Genomic DNA, 17,518 nt, shown 5'->3' with positions numbered 1-17,518 from the left:
GAACCAATCATTTTTCTTTTGGGTTATCCTCTGCTTAATAGGTTTGTTTATCTTGCCATGCAGCTGCTCCGCCTTTCCCATTTCTTTACCGCCGCTTGGCTCATCTTGGGAACCTCGGGCGCCCCGTCACCGAGAGACCGGGTCATCCCGCGGAGCTACGTGTTACACCAGCGCCAGGCACCTTCAGTCAGCCAAAAATGGGTGAGAACACAAAGGCTGAGCGACCATGTCGTTTTGCCAGTGCGGATTGGACTGAAGCAGTCCAATTTGGAAGCAGGGCATGACAAGCTCATGGATATGTATGTAATAATTATTATTATTTACACATCCCTTATGCCACTCCAAGTATAGACGCCAGCTGCAGCGATGTACTTGGGTTATATGGACAAAACATTGTAACTGATATGGGACTACCTACACAAAGCGCCAATCCATATTCCACCAACTATGGGAAGCATATGAGCCCCCAAGAAGTCATCGACTTTTTTGCCCCTGCGCAAACTAGCGTAGACATCGTCGTCAGCTGGCTGGTCGACTGCGGCATCTCTCGGGACCGAATTGGGCAGTCAGCCAACAGACAGGTAGGTGTTTCGTCCCAGAATATCATCTTCGTCATTTTACTCATTCAGCGAACACTCGATTGATACTTTACATGTGTACCTAGTGGATCCAATTTGACGCCAATACCAGCCAGTTGCAGTCGCTCATTTACTCGGACTTCTACATCTGGGAGCACCAAGACGGCTCTCAAGACATTGCCACTGAGGAGTACCATATTCCAATCCACGTGCGTGAGCACATAGATTATGTGACCCCCGGCACAAGGCTGCGCTCGCGATCCAACATCCACCCTGGGTCGGGGAAGGCCAAGCGAGGCCATGTCAAGCCCGCTATTACTCCGTTGCCAGGCTTTCCCAGTCTCAATGCGACGACCTGTGATACTTACATCACGGCCGAGTGTACCAGAGGTGAGATAATCGCCTCCCGGCTTGGCATTGTGTTGGCGTTAACGTTGAGCAGTACAATACGGAATTCCCAATGGAACGACCTCCACGGCTGGAAATGAACTGGGCATATTCGAGGCCCAGAACAGCCACTATAGTCTAAAGGATTTTGAAATTTTATGGAGTACTCTTTACCCGTAGGTGTTCACATTCCATGGGGGAGATCCATGGTCGTAGACCTAATATCGGATTAGATCGTGGGCTGTGACTCCGGGAACTTACCCTGAGGAACGTCTCATTGACGGCGCCATCGGTGCCATCGAGGAAGGCTCTCCAGTATTCCCAACGAAGCTAGGGCTGGAGTCAGCCTTGGACTTTGACATTGCGTGGCCGTTGATACACCCGCAAAAGCCCGTACTCTACCAGGTCGACGACCAGTATTATGAGTACAAGGGGAACTTTGAAGGATTCTTCAACAGTATGAATCCCGCCTTTTTTTTTCTTCTTTTCGTTTGGGGCGGCTCTTCAAGCCATCAACCTGCTGACAACCGAACGCCCGCAGCTTTCTTGGACGCCATTGACGGCAGCTACTGCGCAGCGGCGCCAAGCGACCTTGACCCGGTGTACCCTAACCCGCACTACGGCGGGTATAAGGGCGCGCTGCAGTGTGGCGTGTTCAAGCCCACCAACGTCGTCTCTATATCGTACGTCGGAATCGAGTCATACCTGCCTGACGCCTACATGGAGCGGCAGTGCCGCGAGTGGATGAAGCTGGCGCTGCAGGGCACAACTGTCGTCATGGCATCGGGCGACAACGGCGTCGGTGGCGAGGGCTCGTGCGAGTGCGAGTGCCTCCGGGGCGGCGGCGGCGAGACCGTCTTCATGCCGACCTTTGCGGGCAACTGCCCTTACGTGCTGTCCGTCGGCGCCACGGAGCTGAACCGCGCCTCGAGCAACTCGACGCCCTCGGCTTACGGGCAGCCGCTGCACGAGGTTGCGTCTGTCCGCATCTCCAGTGGCGGCGGCTTCAGCAACGTATTTCCTACTCCCGACTACCAGAAAGAGGCTGTGCAGCAGTACTTGGACACAGTGGCCCCCGGGCTACCGTTTACGGGGTACGAGCAGCCGGTCAAGGACGGCGACTTCACAGATGTCCGCAGTGGCGCGTACAGCCGCGTCGGCCGCGGGTTCCCTGACGTTGCTGCTGTGGGAGATAGGGCCCTCCTGGTATCGGGCGGAAAGTGGTATGTCGTGGGGGGTACTTCGATGTCGGCTCCTATCTGGGCCTCTGTTCTGACCCTCATCAATGAGGAGCGCATCGCTGCCGGAAAGCCCACCCTTGGTTTTGTGCACCCCATCTTGGTATGGTTTTCACTACGCCCACCCACACCCATTCCCTCCCCCAATCTAGCTCAACTTGTATATGACTGACCTTGCTCAAGTACGAACACCCAGAGGTATTCAATGATATCGTCCAAGGGAGCAACCCTGGATGCAACTCGACCGGGTTTACGGCGGCCAAGGGCTGGGATCCCGTTACGGGACTTGGGTAAGCCCATACAGATTTTCCACCCTGACGCACTCACTAATACCTTATTCAAAAGCTCTCCCAATTTTGATAAGCTTCGGAAGCTTCTCATGAGCGTTTGAATGGGATACAACATGTTTGTAGATAGGTAGATTTTGGACTTTTTAGCACATTACTGTAATCAATAAGAACTCTCTTATGCGGAATCCCTTACCCATTATCGTAAATCTTGTGAAACAAATACTATACAGAGTAAAAGCAATGTCATCAGCCATAAGGCTTACTGGTTCAATGAGAATGAATCATTATTCAACCTCTATAATATCGCATGCGCTATCTGATAACCAGAGGCCCTATGGTCACTATTTTACACTGACTGCTCGGAGTGAATCACACGTCATTTTATCAAAGCGCTTTAGCTCTAATCTTGAGTATCTCGTGGATTTGGACAACTCAATATAACAAAACTAACACTTTCACCAAACAGCGACCTGCATCCCGAGGGCTAAGGCCGATGATTCTCAATCGTTCTACACCCTCCAATATTCTCAATGCACTCCGGGGAGTCTCTTTAATGCCCATGGCCAAGGTGAGGCGACTCGGCAGCACCGAGGCTGTCGCCCTGCCCATCGGGGTACGCGGGTCCTAGTATCATAACATTAATACACGGGATCTCAAGTTCGAAGACAGGTGTCCAAGTCCTTACCCATAGTGGGATGCATCAACCAGTCGGGCTTCATCATGTCTACAGCGCGCTCATGCGTCCACGCGGCCAGTCGGTCCCACTTGACACACTGGTGCGATGTTGCATTGGCGATGGGCATACGTTGGTCGGCGTGCCAGCTATAGGTGATGAGCCCGATATCGGCGTGGCACATGGCCGATTGCCGGAGAAAGTCAATGCAGTGCTCTGTAAAGAGAAAACAAGACACCTGTCAGTTCATACGGCTTCATTCTGCCTCGGGTCGAGCTGATGGACGTGGCGCTGGGGCAAAGGGGGTCGGCCATACCGTTATGGAGTCGGTTGAGCTCCATCTGGTGCCTAGAGAGCCCCGGAAAGTAGTGGTCCGAGTACATGAAGTGGTGGATGCGCTTCAAGCAGTGCAGCTCGTGGTAAACGTTCAGGGTGCCGATGTAGCGGCCGCCCTCGGGTACCTCGACGGCCGTGTCCTGCCGTCCGTAATGCTGGATATACTCGGGTTCGAGCAGAATGTTCTCGTCTGGCACAGCAAAAGTTAGTGATTGGACGCGAAGAGGTGAGCTGGACAAGTAACCTACCGTTGAGAAGGTCATGCCACGCCTTGTCGAGCTGCGCGCTCGGCTTGCCTGTGTACAGGCTCCCGTCTTGGATGCGGTCCTCGAGGTCGAAGCCTTTTTCAGCATACTCTATAACACTTCTGGCTGGAGCTAAACAAGTCATTGCTAATATTAGTCTTTGGCTGTATGCCTAACGGGAGAAGCATAGAAATATACTTACAAAAGGGGAGTCCAGGGTATTGAGGAGGATAGGCATTAGCAACCAAAGACAGAACCAAGAGATAAATGGCGAACAAGATGACGTGAAAGGCTAGAAAGCGACCGTTTCTCCAAAGGGGCTGTTGCCGTGAAGCTGTCTCTCTGTGTGCAGTCTGACCCTTCTCGAGGAGGCCATCGTCCGAGTTGTCGTCCACAGAGATCCGATGTCCGGCAGTTGTCATTCCGCCCAAGATTGACGAATAGTTTCCTCCTGCCTTGGGCTTCGTTAGCCATACTCGCTGGCCTAGCTTTTGAAAAAACGCAATCGACATGATGCCTAAAGTCCTGTAGTTGGCCTAGACATTACTTTGAGGAGCAACTCGATCAGTAGCTGATCATGAAATCCGGGCTATGAGACCAGCTCAACCCAGTTCATCTCTAACAGTAGGCTGCCTTAAGCGCCATTACTCTTTGAATTCACGTGACTATATCCTCTCACAATTGTGAAGCCTGTACTTGCTGGTCAGCACTAGCACTCGATGACAAGTAAGGATTGGCGTGGCGGAAAGGGTTGACTCCTCTAGTCGCACCATGACATGCATGACATGACCTGCAGGTAAGAGGCTTACTGGCCATGACAGTGCATGCATGCATACATTCGTACACAATCTGGCATGCGTGACCAGCGGCTGTTTCGATGATGGTATCTTGATCAACTCCGACTTTGGTATCCCCATGGTCCTCCAGATCCGACTTTTTCGTGTATAGGGTCTGCCAGGAGTGCCACCAACAATCTTACGTTCTGCCACCATTGTTCGTCTTTAGTTCCTATTGTGATGCATCGCTCGCAACACATTGAGCTCGCCCAAGGCAGCGATGCCGACTCAGATTCAGACACTGATACGACAGCCACTCCATTTGATGCATTTGTGCCGCTGGAGAAAGCACCTGCCCACAATGGCGCTATGAAGGTGGTTACACTTCGGGCTATCCTGTTGGGTAGCCTCTGTGGCGCCTTGGTCAACGCTTCCAACATCTACCTCGGCCTCAGGGCAGGATGGACGTCGTCGGCGAATATGATCGGTGTAGGTGATAGAAATGGACATATGTTGCATTGTGACTAATCAGCTGCCCAGGTAGGCCATGGTCGGCTTTGCAGTCCTGAAGAGATACGCAGCCGGATCGAAACAGCCTTTTGGCCCTCATGAAAACAACATAGTGCAGACCGTTGCCACGGCCTCGGGCGGCATGTCGAATGTCTTCATTTCTGGCATTCCGGCCCTGTATCAGCTCGGGCTGCTACGTACGCCAGTGCAGGATTTCTTCCGTATCGTGTCGCTCGTCGCCGTCGGCGGGTACTTTGGTCTCCTTACCATAGCCCCACGTGAGCATTCTTTCTTTGATCCCGCTCACAGGCGAGGATCAAATCTTGCTATCTTTTGCTAATCTACCGTTCCAGTGCGCAAGCTTTTTATCGAGGATGTTGCCCGGGATCTCGATCTCGTTTTCCCTTCCTCCATGGCAACGGCTATGAGTATTCATAGCATGCACTCGGCCGCTGACGGGGAAGAGGCAGCCCGCCCAAAGCTGAAAGCAACCATATATGCTTTTGGGGCGGCCATGGTCCTCAGGGTCGTCTCTCAGTACGCGCCGGGCCTCCTTTGGGTATGTACATGGGAGCATCACACCATAGCTCTAAACGTCTAGTCCTTTCACGGCAGCTTCCTGCCCTCATGTGACAGGATCCTCATTTCCAAGACTGTCCCCCCAAGAATGCCAGAAACTAAGAAATAACGTAGGAGTGGCATGCGTTTACCTGGCTCGCGAACGCAAACATTGCCCGCAATCTGGCCATTGCTGCAGAGAGCTGGGGATGGGTTATCGAGCTGTCCCCAGCGATGATGGGCATAGGCATGTTAGTTGACTTTAAAGTAGCCTGCTCGTTCTTTGCTGGGTCAGTGACGGCATGGTAAGCCTCTCCAATCCCCTTTCTCCCGTGGTCAATATCTCTCTGTATCAGTCGGCGCAAAATCTCTGACACTGTCACTGGCACGAATAAAGGGGGCTCCTAGGGCCGTATCTTGTGGAACATGGCATTGCATTTGGACAGCCGGTCTCTACCAGCGAGGCGGGGTGGGCGGGCCTAACATCTTACAAATCTATGTCAGACGACTTTGCAAGTGTGAGCCACCCAAGTCCCAGGTACTGGTTACTATGGCCTGGCGTGATTTGCACACTTGCGGTTGCCTTTGCAGGTACGCGACAGCATCCTCTTTTGAAAGCGAACTTTCTGCCGGTATTGACTTCACACTAACCAAGAACATTGTAAACAGAGCTTGGTTGCCAATGGCGTCTGTTCTGGAATCTCACGCTCATCTCCTCTAAAGCAGCCAGCGCCAGGCTCCTGCGATTGCTTATGAGGTTCAGACGGAGGTCGTCAGACAACTACGAAATTCTTTCAGACGAAGATACCCAAGTCACGGTCGAAAACGAAAAAGAAGAAGCGACAAAGGAAATGGAAGAGAACGACATTGCCACGTGGATGTGGGCGCCCGGTGCCTGCATACTCGTCGTCCTGGCCGTCCTGCTTACATATTTGCAGTTTAGCATGCCGCTCCTTGAATCTGTGCTCGCCCTCGTCTTGTCGTTTGGCATGTCGCTTGTTGCCATTCAAGCGACAGGTGCAACAGGTTAGTATTACCACTTCCTGACCCCAGCATATGCCCACTGCTCAGGATGGTACGCCACAGTAGCGTATTATGTCACTGACTTGACCCAATCGTAGATACAACTCCCATCAACTCCATATCCAAGGTTTCACAAGCTGTTCTGAGCGGTGTGACGCAAGCAACGGGCGGAAGCATAACTGATGCCCAGCGCCTGAACCTGCTCGGCGCCAGCCTCACGAACATAGGGGCCAGCCAAGGTGTTGGTAAGTCTTGTTCCCTTATCCATGTTGTTGACATAGAGGGGTCATCAGCTAACACCCGGTGTCATGGTATCAAAGACCTCATAGGTGACTTCCGAGTCGGCTTTCTCCTGCGCACCCCGCCGCGCCTACAGTACGCCGCCCAACTCATTGGGACACTGGTCGCGACGCTTGTGGCGCCGTCCGTGTTCGTCCTCTTCGCCACAGCGTACCCGTGCATCATCACCAACCCGTCATCAGAAGGCGACGAGGGCACACGAGCGTGCGAGTTCCCGGGGCCCTCGATCGCGGCTTGGCGAGCCGTCGCCGTCGCCGCCAGCGCACCGACGCCACCGGTCCCTCCCTCAAGCGCCCGCTTCTCGGCCGGCCTCGCCGTCCTATCGGTTCTCCTGGTCATGGTGAGGCGCTTCGTGGTCGTCGGCGTGTGGCAGGGGGGCCAGCGCTTCATGCCTAACATGATGATCTTCGCTCTGGCATTCACGCTGCCGTCCCCGCAGACGAGCGTTTCCATGATGCTGGGTGCCATTGCTGCCAAGGTGTGGAAGTGGAAGGCCCCCGTAGGTTTTGAGAGGTACTTGTTTGCTATTGCGGCCGGGCTGGTAGCGGGTGAGGGCATTGGGGGAACGGTCAATTGCGTGTTGTCCATTGTGGGCGTCGGGGGCCAGGAATGGTCACTCGGGCTTGGGTGTCCTACGGGCCGGTGTTAGATAATTGTCTTGCTCGTCAAACCAGAACGTAAAAGATGGTGCCGGAGCTCTGCATACAAAGACATAGATCCCACCTTTCATCGTGGGTAGGAATACCACCAAGTGAAAAGACTTCAAGTAGGATCGAAGCGCAAGTCAATGATATATTACTTGGAAGCAAACACATGCGTCCGAACTTTTGCTAACAATCTTCTTGGCTTTGACTACACCATTACAGGAGGTTGACATGGGCATGATACTCGGAGTATTCATCGTATAACCTGCGATAATCGGTAATTGAGCATTTATGTACTTTTTCCAAGTCGAGGCAGAGTCTACTCGTCTACGATGTACCATGGCCTGATGGACCGAAACCCCCACTGGAGAGCATGCTCTTTGAAATCAGGGAACCACTGTTGATCTATTAGAATGACTTTCTGACAATGACGGGAAGGACAGAAGAAATTCAAAGAAAAAGATAAGCTCACCGGGGTGCCAAAGCCACTTGCCGAGTCCCACCCTTCTACAGCAGGAAACCCATCCGTATGACATCCCTTGGCAGAACCAACCGTGATATCCCTGAAAGCTTTGGCGCCTCCACCCGCATACAGCCAAGGGTTTAAGAAGCCCAGAGTGGGTTTGCCCTCGGCAATGAGCGCATCGTTGACCAGAGCCACGACAGCGGCAAAGATGGGCGCGGAGGCACTGGTGCCATCCACGACTCTGCTCGTCCCGTTCCATACAGTCATGATCCGGTAGCCCATGGCTGCGACGTCAGGGTAGGCCCGGCCGTGTGGGTTGTAGAGCCCGGCATGCTTCCCATCGAGCCGGGCTATGTATGAGCTAACGGCGTGATCCTGGTAGCCGGGCCGAGGAAAATAGTCGCTGAAGCCTCCGCCGCTCACGAACCCGTTCCGTTCGTTGTAGGCGACCCTCTGCGGGTTGATCCCCCGCGTCGCCGCAACCGAAGTGCCGTAGGGACAGCTCTCAGGAAAGCGCGCTACGAAGCGCAGCGCCGTCTCGTTGGGCGCGTGGCATGTTGCCGGGGCTCCGACGCCCCAGTCGCCCGATCCGAACACAACTGTCACGCCGCGCGCGCCCAGCTGCGCGAAGCCGTTGCACACCCGCCTGGCGTAGGAGGGAGGAACAGTGTACTCGGTATCGGCGTAGGACGTACTGATCACGGCGGGGAGCTCCGGCTGGGCCATGATATGCTGCAGCCAAGCCAGGAAAGGCTCGTTGGTGTTTTCTGGGAACGAGGGGTCGGGGTTGTAAGGAGGTAGGGGCCCGCCTGTGCTGTACGTCACCAGAGGTGTAGGATATCCGATGCCGAGCATGACCTGGGCGTCTAGGTTGCCCTCGCGGCCCTGACGATCATCTAGCTGGGACTGGGTGGCGGGCTCCTGTTGGTTGACAGCACCGTTAAAATTCACAATCGCAAACTCGTCCGCGGCACCTGCAGCCTCAGGTCGATAGTTTCGCAGGTACTGGCGAATGTCGGAACGGTTGTTGAACTCGCCCCAGTAGTTGGAGAGGGCCATGCTGTTCGTTTCCGTTGCTTGGGCTGTGTAGCCCAGCGTTCCATACAAAGCACGGAGACAGATGGGAGCTACAGCGCTTGTATTGCAGGCCTGCTCCGGCGTCAAATCGACGGGGGGGTTGGTGAGATCTACACCCTCCGCCTCAGCGACCCCATCATCGACGGCCTCTGCGGCATCGTTCAGGGAGGAGGGTGTCGATGTGTTGACCTTGTCGTCGCTCCTTCGCCATTGGCGTGGACTCCTCGTGACGAAGAATGATGTCGTTGGATGGATCATATCGATTCTGTCACGAAGGAGGAGTGGGAGTGACCATTCTACAGCGCGGACTAGCTCCTGGTCGGCATTTCTGTACACGTGGTACGATGTCTGAAGGAGCCTCTCAGCCGCGGCAATGGTCAAGTCCGGGACGATGACCCAGTCCTTCCCTGCGCTGAACTTGAACCTGCTTGGACTTATTCCACAGTCTACAAGCCAGTCGTGTACGGCGTCAACAGTTTCCTCCGAGGGTCGCATCAGTTCTTTGACTTCATCGGCAGAAAGGTACTGTCTAAACCTTTCATGGAACGGGTCTGAAATCTCGTCCAAATGGCGTTCGAGCTGCCCAGGACTCTCCGGTTGCAGGCCAATATGGAGAGACATGCGGCCATCTTTGGGTGCTCTTGCAACAAGCTCCCATCCGCGAGGTACCTCGTGACGCTCTTTGATGGAACTCTGAGTGAACCTCGCTGAGACGCCAGGGAGTAGTAGCGAATGGAGATAACACCAGAGAACTGTCACGATAAAAAAGAGCCTGGCGATGGACAACGGCATGATGTTCGAGTTTACAGAACCATGCAAATCGAGAACGAGGCTAAAGCTGGTCAGTCCAGATGGGCGATCATCGCATTTGGTAACAACATGAAGTGAAGCTCAACACCGCCAAGGACAATTGGAATGCCCATCACAACTGGAACATCGAGGGTTGCCTGGCACGACACAAGCTCACATGCTGCAACGACATGAATTAGGCGAACGTAACCGCGGAGAACATTTCTGAATGGAAACGCGGGATAGCCGCTTGAGGGTGGCTTGGCAATTATATGTAGGGTCACACCCAATGCAGGGTCATATAATTAAGCCGAATCTCAATGCAGGGTCACCACAAGGGTCAGCATAAGGGTAAGCGTAGTAAAGCAAGTTAAGCTTCTTACCGCCACATCGCAGTGTCACAATCTGACGTATTGTCAATTACCACGTATCATTCCAAGACAGAGGTCACGTGTATCTAGATACTGGTCAGCTTGCCGCAATGCAACATTGTAGCAAAGGGTTGCCTCAAGCAAGACTGTACGTCTGGAGCCTTGCGGAACGCTGCGGCGACGAGGTCCGCCTCGAAACACATGCCGCTACTCTTTGGCAGGACACATCCGATTTCCATGTTGTCGCTGCACCTGTGGTCTCTTCCTGATTCATGCTTGCACTGGTTCTTCGCTGTCCAAACATACTGGCCGCCACGAAGCTGCGCAGGTTACCGTCGCTTCTGTGCTCATTCTACACCTTTCGCCCACAATGGAATCTCAACAACGCTCTGACTTGGACCGATCTTTCAGCCATGGGGAAAATCTCGAGAAGGCCTCAATGAACCTGTCCTCGTCTGGCCCTGACAGCGATTCCTCTTCCTTTCTCGGCGAGAAAGAGATACGAGAGATTCGTTCAAACCATATCACGCGCCGCCGTCGGTGGTGGTGGATCTCCTTTATCCTCATACATGCCATTCTACTTTCTGTATACATTGGGAGCCTTCTGTCTCTTCAAGCGCAGGTGAACAAGCTGCGAAAGTATGGTCCGCAGCTCGTCAACTGTAAGTTTTGCCAGAATCAAGCTCAGCCCAGGCAAGGGGGACATAGTGGGGTAGATGGCTAACATGCTTTCGAGCCCCGGCCAACGATGGCGTCGAGTGGGAACTTCAGACCTTTATCAACAACGATAATGAACATGGACCGTTCTCCGGACCTCCCAGGGAGGAGGTGAATCGAAACTGGCACAGAATCATCAATGGTGAATTTCGTCGTTCCCGCCCGCCTAGACCCCAATACTTGCTTTGGATTTTCAACTGCTGACTGTGCACGAAGATGAGAACATTATCTTGGAGCCAGAATATATGAAAGCTCTCGGCCGGGATCAGTTTGGTGTAGCTGTCCCTGACGGTTCGGGATTCCTCGGCACCTTGAACGTATACCACGAGCTTCATTGTATTGTATGTAAATAGGGCGGTTTAGCCCCCTCACCTGTCCCTTGGTTTGGCTATCTGACGCACGCTTCGCATCTGCAGAAACGCCTCTATCAGTACACCTATCCAGACGTCTACCCACAGGGTGACACGCCTGCGGAACAGGCAAGCAATCGCCAGCACAAAGGTATGAGCCATGACGCAGACGCACATCCGCCGTTCATCCCCCTCCGCTGGCTTTGAGAAGCTGCTTACCCAACATGCCATGGCTGTAATAATAGATCACTGCTTGGACTTCCTGCGCCAGTCGGCCATGTGCCACGCGGATGTCGGCGTCATTACGTTCCAGTGGTCGCCAAAGAGCCTGGTGCCAGTGGCCAACGCAACGCACCACCAGTGCGCCAACTGGGACAAGCTCGCGCAGTGGACCAAAGGGCGGACGGTTGACATGATGAAACCGGGCTGGCTGATCCACCCTTCCAAAGGTGAGGTTGCGATTCATCCAACGCCTCCGTCGCTTCCACTTTTCGCCTATTCCGCTAACAGTTGAACTACAGGCCCAGCTTATCCACACGGTGAGGACTATCACCATTGAATTAACGCAGTTGCGGTTGGAAAGTCTATTGTGTTGGTTCTCATGCACGGACATGTTTGTACTGTGTGTATCAGGGGTACAGATTACCCACATGAGTAGCTAAGGGGAGTGAATTGGTTGTCAACCTGGAGAAGATAGTCAAGTAAACGGTTTCAATCCACTACAAATCACAAACGTTTGACTCTAGAAACTGTTCAACGGGTCAATTTTTACAACTGTTTTTGATTTGGATGCGAATTAATTTACCCTGCAAGATTGTCTCTTGCGTGTGATGTCAGTAGGATACGATAATGGATGTTTCAAAGCAATTCTCTTCCCAGAATTTGCGCCAAAAAACGGTGGCTTTCTCTAAGTCTGCCATGGTTTCTCCTTCCGCGGGGCCCCATACGTTTGCCGCATTAAGACATACTGGAAAGTCCCCTATATTAAGATACAGCTACTACTATGATTGCTTTGATGTTCCACTCGACCATCGTTGCACATGGTGCTTTCAGCTTGGCGGCGGAGAGGCCCAGCTTTGGTGATGGATCAAATCAGAAATCCCGTAGCCTGCCCGAATCGGCGCGGTTAGGCTGAAGTTGCCAAGAAAGAATGCTAGGTTTTACTAGTTCTTCCCCTATTCCGAATCTTGGTCTGTCTTATTGTATTGATACAGCATGGATACACATGGCTCTACCCACGTTCCGGCGCAATCCGGCGAGGAAGAATCGTCTGATCAGTCTTTCCGCTTGTCATGCCAAGTTCGTCACATACCAAGGATGGTCCCACCGAAAAGCATCCCGGAGCGCCAACTGCTTGAGGACTGGAAACCACTGAGGCCAATATGTCAATTACAAGTCCCATATGGTTCCCGCGGGAGGAAAGAGTAGCCTCGCTAATAAAACAAGGAAGAACCTACCGGCATGCCGAGCCCGGTGGCTGCGTCCCAGCCCTCCACGGCCGGAAATCCCATGGTACCACAGCCGCGGTTCGAGCCGACGGCGACATCTCGCAGGCCAGGCAGGGCCGAGCTGTAGAGCCAGGGGTTCAGAAAGCCCAGAGACGGCCGTCCCTCCGCCAGCAGCGCGTCATTGATGAGGGCAATAATGGCGGCGAAGGCCGGCGCCGACGCGCTCGTGCCATCGAGCAGATGCGACGTGCCGTTCCACACAACGGGGAAGTGATAGGCCATGGCGGCGACATCGGGAATTCCCCGACCTTGGGGGTTGTATAAGTCTTGGTGTGTGGTGTTCAGGCCGGCAACGTAGGCCGCAACGGCCGGCTCCTGGTAGCTGGGCCGGCGAAAGTAGTTACTAAAGCCGCCGCCTATCAGGTTATTCAAACCACGCCTTGTTGTCAGCGTTCTGATGGGGACGATGAAGACCTGGAGGCATCCTGAGATGCCCTCCCCCTCTCAAGGGCTTTGGCAACTCACCTGTACTGAATCCGCCCCGCGCATCGAACCCAGCCATGACGGGTTCGAAGTGCCGCGTGCCCCCAACGGCCGTGACGTAGGGGCAGGAGGCGGGGAAGGTCGGCATGAACCTCGGGGTTTCTGTGCCATCGTTGGAGACGCACTTCCCTTCCTTTCCAACGCCCTCGTCGCCCGAAGCGACGATGACGCTAACGCCGCGTGCGCCGAGCTGTGCGAAGGCCTCACAGACGCGGGCGGCGTAGCGCGGCGGCACCGTCTGCTCCTCATCGGCGTATGATACCGACACGACGCGCGGGAGTGCCGCGTCGTCGAGCGCCGCCAGGTGGTTCAACCACTCGAGGTATGGCTCGTTGGAGTTCTGGACCTTGTTCGCGCTCGGCTGGAACGGCGGCCGCCCGCCCACGTTCCACGCGACTAGCGGCACAGGGTGCGCCACGCCCAGCAACGTCTCGACGTCCAGTGCGCCTTCGAGGCCCATCGCCCGGCTCATCTGCTCGGGCGTGTTGGGTGTCTGCTGGTCCACCGCCCCGGCCACCAGCACTGTCTCGAAGGCGGCCGCCGCGCCCGCTGCGGCCGCGTCCGGTCGGTACAACTCGAGGTATCGCGCGATGTCGGACCGGTTGTTGTTGTGGCCGAGAAAGTTGACGACACCCACCTTGTTCGTTGCGTTGACGTCGACGGGCTGCTGCACCTCATAGTCGAGCGTACCGTACAGCACCCGTAGGCATAGTGACGAGATGGCCAGCCGGTTGCAGGCGTCTGCCACAGTCGGGTTCGGCGGCAGGTCCGCGAGCGCGGGGATGTCGATGTGACCACGCTCCACGAGGTCCTCCTCGACGAGCTCATCGTACGTCGGGACTCGCCCCTCGACCTCCCAGGCGGGTTTCTGGATGCCGCCGTATCGGTCCTGTGGAACGGTGCGGAGGAACGAGTTGGTCGGCTGCACGACGTCGATATGCCCGCGCAGGTGTCCCGGCAGGGACCATTCCAGGGTGCGCACCAGTACGTGTCCGTCGTTGTCGCTCTCAAAATGGTAAAACTCACTATCTAGGAGAGCCTCGGCCGTCCGGACGGGAACCGAAGCCCGGATCCAGTCCCTGGCGGGCGTCATGTCATATTTGGTGATGCCGTGTTCAATAAGCCAGTTTTCTGCCTTCCGGACCGTCTCAGCGGACGGCTTGAGCAACTGTGCCACATCAGATGCGGAAAGGTGGCGGCCGTAGGATCGATGAGATGGGTTGGATACTACAGGTAGTCGCAAAGCAGGAAGTCAGCTTGATAGAGGTCGGTAGTAGCCTTGCGCCTTGGGAAGCTGCCATTCAAACATGATGGATCTCCGTTGAAGTATGGACGCGGGTGGCGGGGCTTGGGCACTTGCATTCATACAGTCTCCGCTCTAGTTCTTTGAAGCCATCATGCTTCAGGCCGATTTGCAAATGAACCACGGTGTCTGTCTCGGCACGCGTAGTACGTTTCCATCCCAGCGGTTGCCGGATAGCGTCGCGAATTCTATGCGGCTGTTGTTGCTGGTTGGTTTGTGACGATGGAAAACAGTGCACCAGCGTCGCGAAGAGGACGCACAGAAAAGGCAGCATTTTCCACGAGGACATTGCGTGGCTCGACATGCTGCGGTGACTTTGATTCTGAATGCGAAGCCGGACATGCAAATTCTAAGTCCTAAACCGGCACAGACTATTACAACGGTGTTGGCGCAACCTCACAGGAAGACGCCGGGAAGCCCAGTTCAACACCGATAAAAACACTTCACTGTAAGTTCTGTTCAACCGCCCTCGCTGCATAGTACAAGACTTCCTCGTGTGAAAGGGAGCCTGGTAAGCAAGAAAATCCGGTCGATGCCGGTGCAACCGGGTAGATCAACTGGGCCAGGTGCTTACCCTATGTCAACAGCTAAACCTGCCTCCTTACCATGCGTCCCGCCAGGTCACAATCTAGATGGATGGCCCTCATCGCGTTCCGGGAGGGCCGGCCGGTTTATGTATGCACGGTCATGCAGGATCAGGATCCATGCTAGGCGACGGGTACCATGCATGAGGGTGTCCTTATCCCGGCGTTACTACTAAGCGGTGTACATCTTACGGCACCTACGTATCTATGGTGTCAATGAGCCCAGGGTCACCTCATGTTATGAGTTGCATGAGTTGAACACGGGGTCGATCTGGTCATCTTCTCTGTGCAGTCTACCAGCGACCCTTTCTCTTCAAGACCGAGAAAGCCCATGGATACTTGAAAGCCTCGGCTGGGCAAACCTGGACAAGGCGCCCAAGACAGCCCACACGCACTTTTATATACCTCTCTTTGGGTCTGAGCCAACGAATCCATGATACGGCCGTTGCCTCTATCATGGCCACCCACCACGCAATCTCAGAACCGGGCCAGGGAAGGTCCTGGTCCTGGTTTCTCCTAGCACTGTTTGCTTTGCACGCGCTTTTGCTCCCTTCCGTTCGCGCTGAACCGGTGCAGTATTGTCGGTTCGGCGATCCCGCCAGGCCCAATGCGGTGGCCGACTTCTGCCTCGGCCTCGCCACGTCGCGCAATGCAAGCACGGGCGCGCACGACGTCTACCTGACACTTACGCACACACGGCCGCGACGCTCGGCCGTGGGCTGGACAGCCGTCGGCACCGGCGACAGCATGACCGGGTCTCTCATGTTCATCATCTACGGCGACCCGGCGTCGGGCGAGCGGCCCATCGTCAGCATCCGCGCAAGCACCGGCCACCATCAGCCGCAGCTTCTGACGCGTGCGCGAATGAACGGTGGCGACCTGCGCGTACTACGGTCCGACTGGATGCCGGCCACAGCACGGCAATCCGTCACGGCCTCCGTGTCACTCGTATGCTACTCGTGCACTCTGTGGGCGGGCGACGGCGCCGGCAGCGGCACTATCTCGGCCACGGCCACGGCGCAGCCGTGGATCTGGGCCTGGAACAAGGCCCAAGCCTTTGATGTCTACAGCTACGACGCTCACCTGCGCATGCACGCACATCACGCCGGTAATGGCGGTTGGGGCCGCTTCTACGTCGACATGGTGCGCGCCGATCAGAGCGCCGGTGCTCACCTGCCCTCACTGCCCGTTATTCGACCGGGGGTCGCGGCTCTGGGCGCTTCGGAACTCCCCTCTGGTCTCGGCCTCGCGGGTTGGATGCCGGGAAGTCCCATGCTCCGGCTTCATGGCATCCTGATGGCACTGGCCTTCCTCGTGGCCTTCCCTGCCGGCGTCGTGGCCATGCGCTCCGGTTCGCGTCGCGCCTTCACATACCACTGGATGCTACAGGCCCTGGCCTCGGCGGCCGTGGCTGGCGGTGTCACGGCCGGGCTGGCGCTGCAGCGCGAAATCAACACGGTCCATCAAGTTCTCGGCCTCGCGCTCGCGGGCGCGCTAGGCTTGCAGGCGTTCCTTGGCTGGAAGCATCACGTCGACTTTGTGCGCATTCGGCGGCGCACATATATATCTTACGCGCACATCTGGGTGGGCCGGGGCGTCATGCTTGGCGCTCAGGCAAACCTGCTCCTGGGCTTGCTCCTTGGTGGTGTCGTTGGTCTCCTCGTCGGCTTTGTGGCCGGTTACATAGCCCTGCAGTCGGCGCTGCTGGCGATATGGGTTCGACGCCGGGCCAAGGCTGCGGAGGCAGAGGCGCGGGTTGCCAAGTACGATGCGTTGGAGGCCCATGATGATGAGGAAGAGGAGTCTTCTTTTGCTATTGCTAGCCCGGAGGAGATGGACATTGGTGAAGAGGGAATGGACCTTGGCGAAGAGAAGAAATGAATGTATGATGCCAATGCGACTTTGGATACTTGGTCATGAATACTCTCAAGAGAGATGCGACTAACAATGCAGGGGTGAATTGCACGGACCCAGGGTATCATGGCGGACAAACATATATATTTAAAAATTGAAAGAATAAATTAGAACTGGTCTGATGATTGGTAAATCCAAAATGGGTTGAACTCAACTGGATGCTGGAGATCCTAAAATTAGCTAGCAGAGGTAGTTAGGCATAGGCAATTTAATTAAGCTATAGTACTAACGTTTCTTCTAAGTACCTCTCTCCTAACTAATGCCCTATAAACACAAGTTTTACTCCTAACCCTAGCTTTAGGCATAACTACTAACCCTAACCTTTCTATCTCTTTGTTTTTTTGAGGTATATTCTTCTTTTTAAGCTACTCTAGCTTCAAGACAATGCACGCGCAGTC

At 55.0% G+C, this 17,518-nt stretch overlaps 7 protein-coding genes across 7 annotated transcripts; 4 read left to right on the top strand and 3 right to left on the bottom strand.

Moving 5' to 3' along the window:
* Window positions 1-57: 57 nt before the first annotated feature.
* GLRG_10792 (Pro-kumamolisin) lies at window positions 58-2,594 on the top strand (the record flags this gene model as incomplete). The annotated part of the gene is made up of 8 exons (XM_008101477.1): window positions 58-299; window positions 425-581; window positions 665-968; window positions 1,021-1,141; window positions 1,199-1,422; window positions 1,507-2,306; window positions 2,387-2,493; window positions 2,549-2,594. The coding sequence occupies 8 exons, from the start codon at window positions 58-60 to the stop codon at window positions 2,592-2,594; spliced, it is 2,001 nt and encodes a 666-aa protein (XP_008099668.1).
* A 449-nt stretch (window positions 2,595-3,043) lies between these two features.
* Window positions 3,044-4,259, bottom strand: GLRG_10791 (uncharacterized protein; the record flags this gene model as incomplete). Its single annotated transcript, XM_008101476.1, has 5 exons — window positions 3,044-3,117; window positions 3,179-3,382; window positions 3,483-3,692; window positions 3,751-3,879; window positions 3,950-4,259. 5 exons carry the CDS (start codon window positions 4,257-4,259, stop codon window positions 3,044-3,046), a joined length of 927 nt encoding a protein of 308 aa, XP_008099667.1.
* A 504-nt stretch (window positions 4,260-4,763) lies between these two features.
* GLRG_10790 (uncharacterized protein) lies at window positions 4,764-7,563 on the top strand (the record flags this gene model as incomplete). The annotated part of the gene is made up of 8 exons (XM_008101475.1): window positions 4,764-5,012; window positions 5,068-5,311; window positions 5,387-5,592; window positions 5,727-5,896; window positions 5,989-6,182; window positions 6,261-6,617; window positions 6,713-6,859; window positions 6,935-7,563. The coding sequence occupies 8 exons, from the start codon at window positions 4,764-4,766 to the stop codon at window positions 7,561-7,563; spliced, it is 2,196 nt and encodes a 731-aa protein (XP_008099666.1).
* A 314-nt stretch (window positions 7,564-7,877) lies between these two features.
* GLRG_10789 (Pro-kumamolisin) lies at window positions 7,878-9,893 on the bottom strand (the record flags this gene model as incomplete). The annotated part of the gene is made up of 2 exons (XM_008101474.1): window positions 7,878-7,955; window positions 8,031-9,893. 2 exons carry the CDS (start codon window positions 9,891-9,893, stop codon window positions 7,878-7,880), a joined length of 1,941 nt encoding a protein of 646 aa, XP_008099665.1.
* A 738-nt stretch (window positions 9,894-10,631) lies between these two features.
* On the top strand, window positions 10,632-11,842 carry GLRG_10788 (uncharacterized protein; the record flags this gene model as incomplete). Its single annotated transcript, XM_008101473.1, has 5 exons — window positions 10,632-10,923; window positions 10,998-11,120; window positions 11,195-11,319; window positions 11,395-11,479; window positions 11,574-11,842. 5 exons carry the CDS (start codon window positions 10,632-10,634, stop codon window positions 11,840-11,842), a joined length of 894 nt encoding a protein of 297 aa, XP_008099664.1.
* Window positions 11,843-12,618: 776 nt separating this feature from the next.
* GLRG_10787 (Pro-kumamolisin) lies at window positions 12,619-14,911 on the bottom strand (the record flags this gene model as incomplete). Its single annotated transcript, XM_008101472.1, has 4 exons — window positions 12,619-12,699; window positions 12,786-13,192; window positions 13,302-14,487; window positions 14,627-14,911. The coding sequence occupies 4 exons, from the start codon at window positions 14,909-14,911 to the stop codon at window positions 12,619-12,621; spliced, it is 1,959 nt and encodes a 652-aa protein (XP_008099663.1).
* A 751-nt stretch (window positions 14,912-15,662) lies between these two features.
* On the top strand, window positions 15,663-17,087 carry GLRG_10786 (uncharacterized protein; the record flags this gene model as incomplete). The annotated part of the gene is made up of 1 exon (XM_008101471.1): window positions 15,663-17,087. One exon carries the CDS (start codon window positions 15,663-15,665, stop codon window positions 17,085-17,087), a length of 1,425 nt encoding a protein of 474 aa, XP_008099662.1.
* Between the last annotated feature and the right edge of the window lie 431 nt (window positions 17,088-17,518).

This window comes from Colletotrichum graminicola (assembly GCF_000149035.1).
Source record: "Colletotrichum graminicola M1.001 genomic scaffold supercont1.67, whole genome shotgun sequence".
NCBI lineage: Eukaryota > Fungi > Ascomycota > Sordariomycetes > Glomerellales > Glomerellaceae > Colletotrichum > Colletotrichum graminicola.
This window is presented reverse-complemented; position numbering and strand designations above follow the sequence as displayed.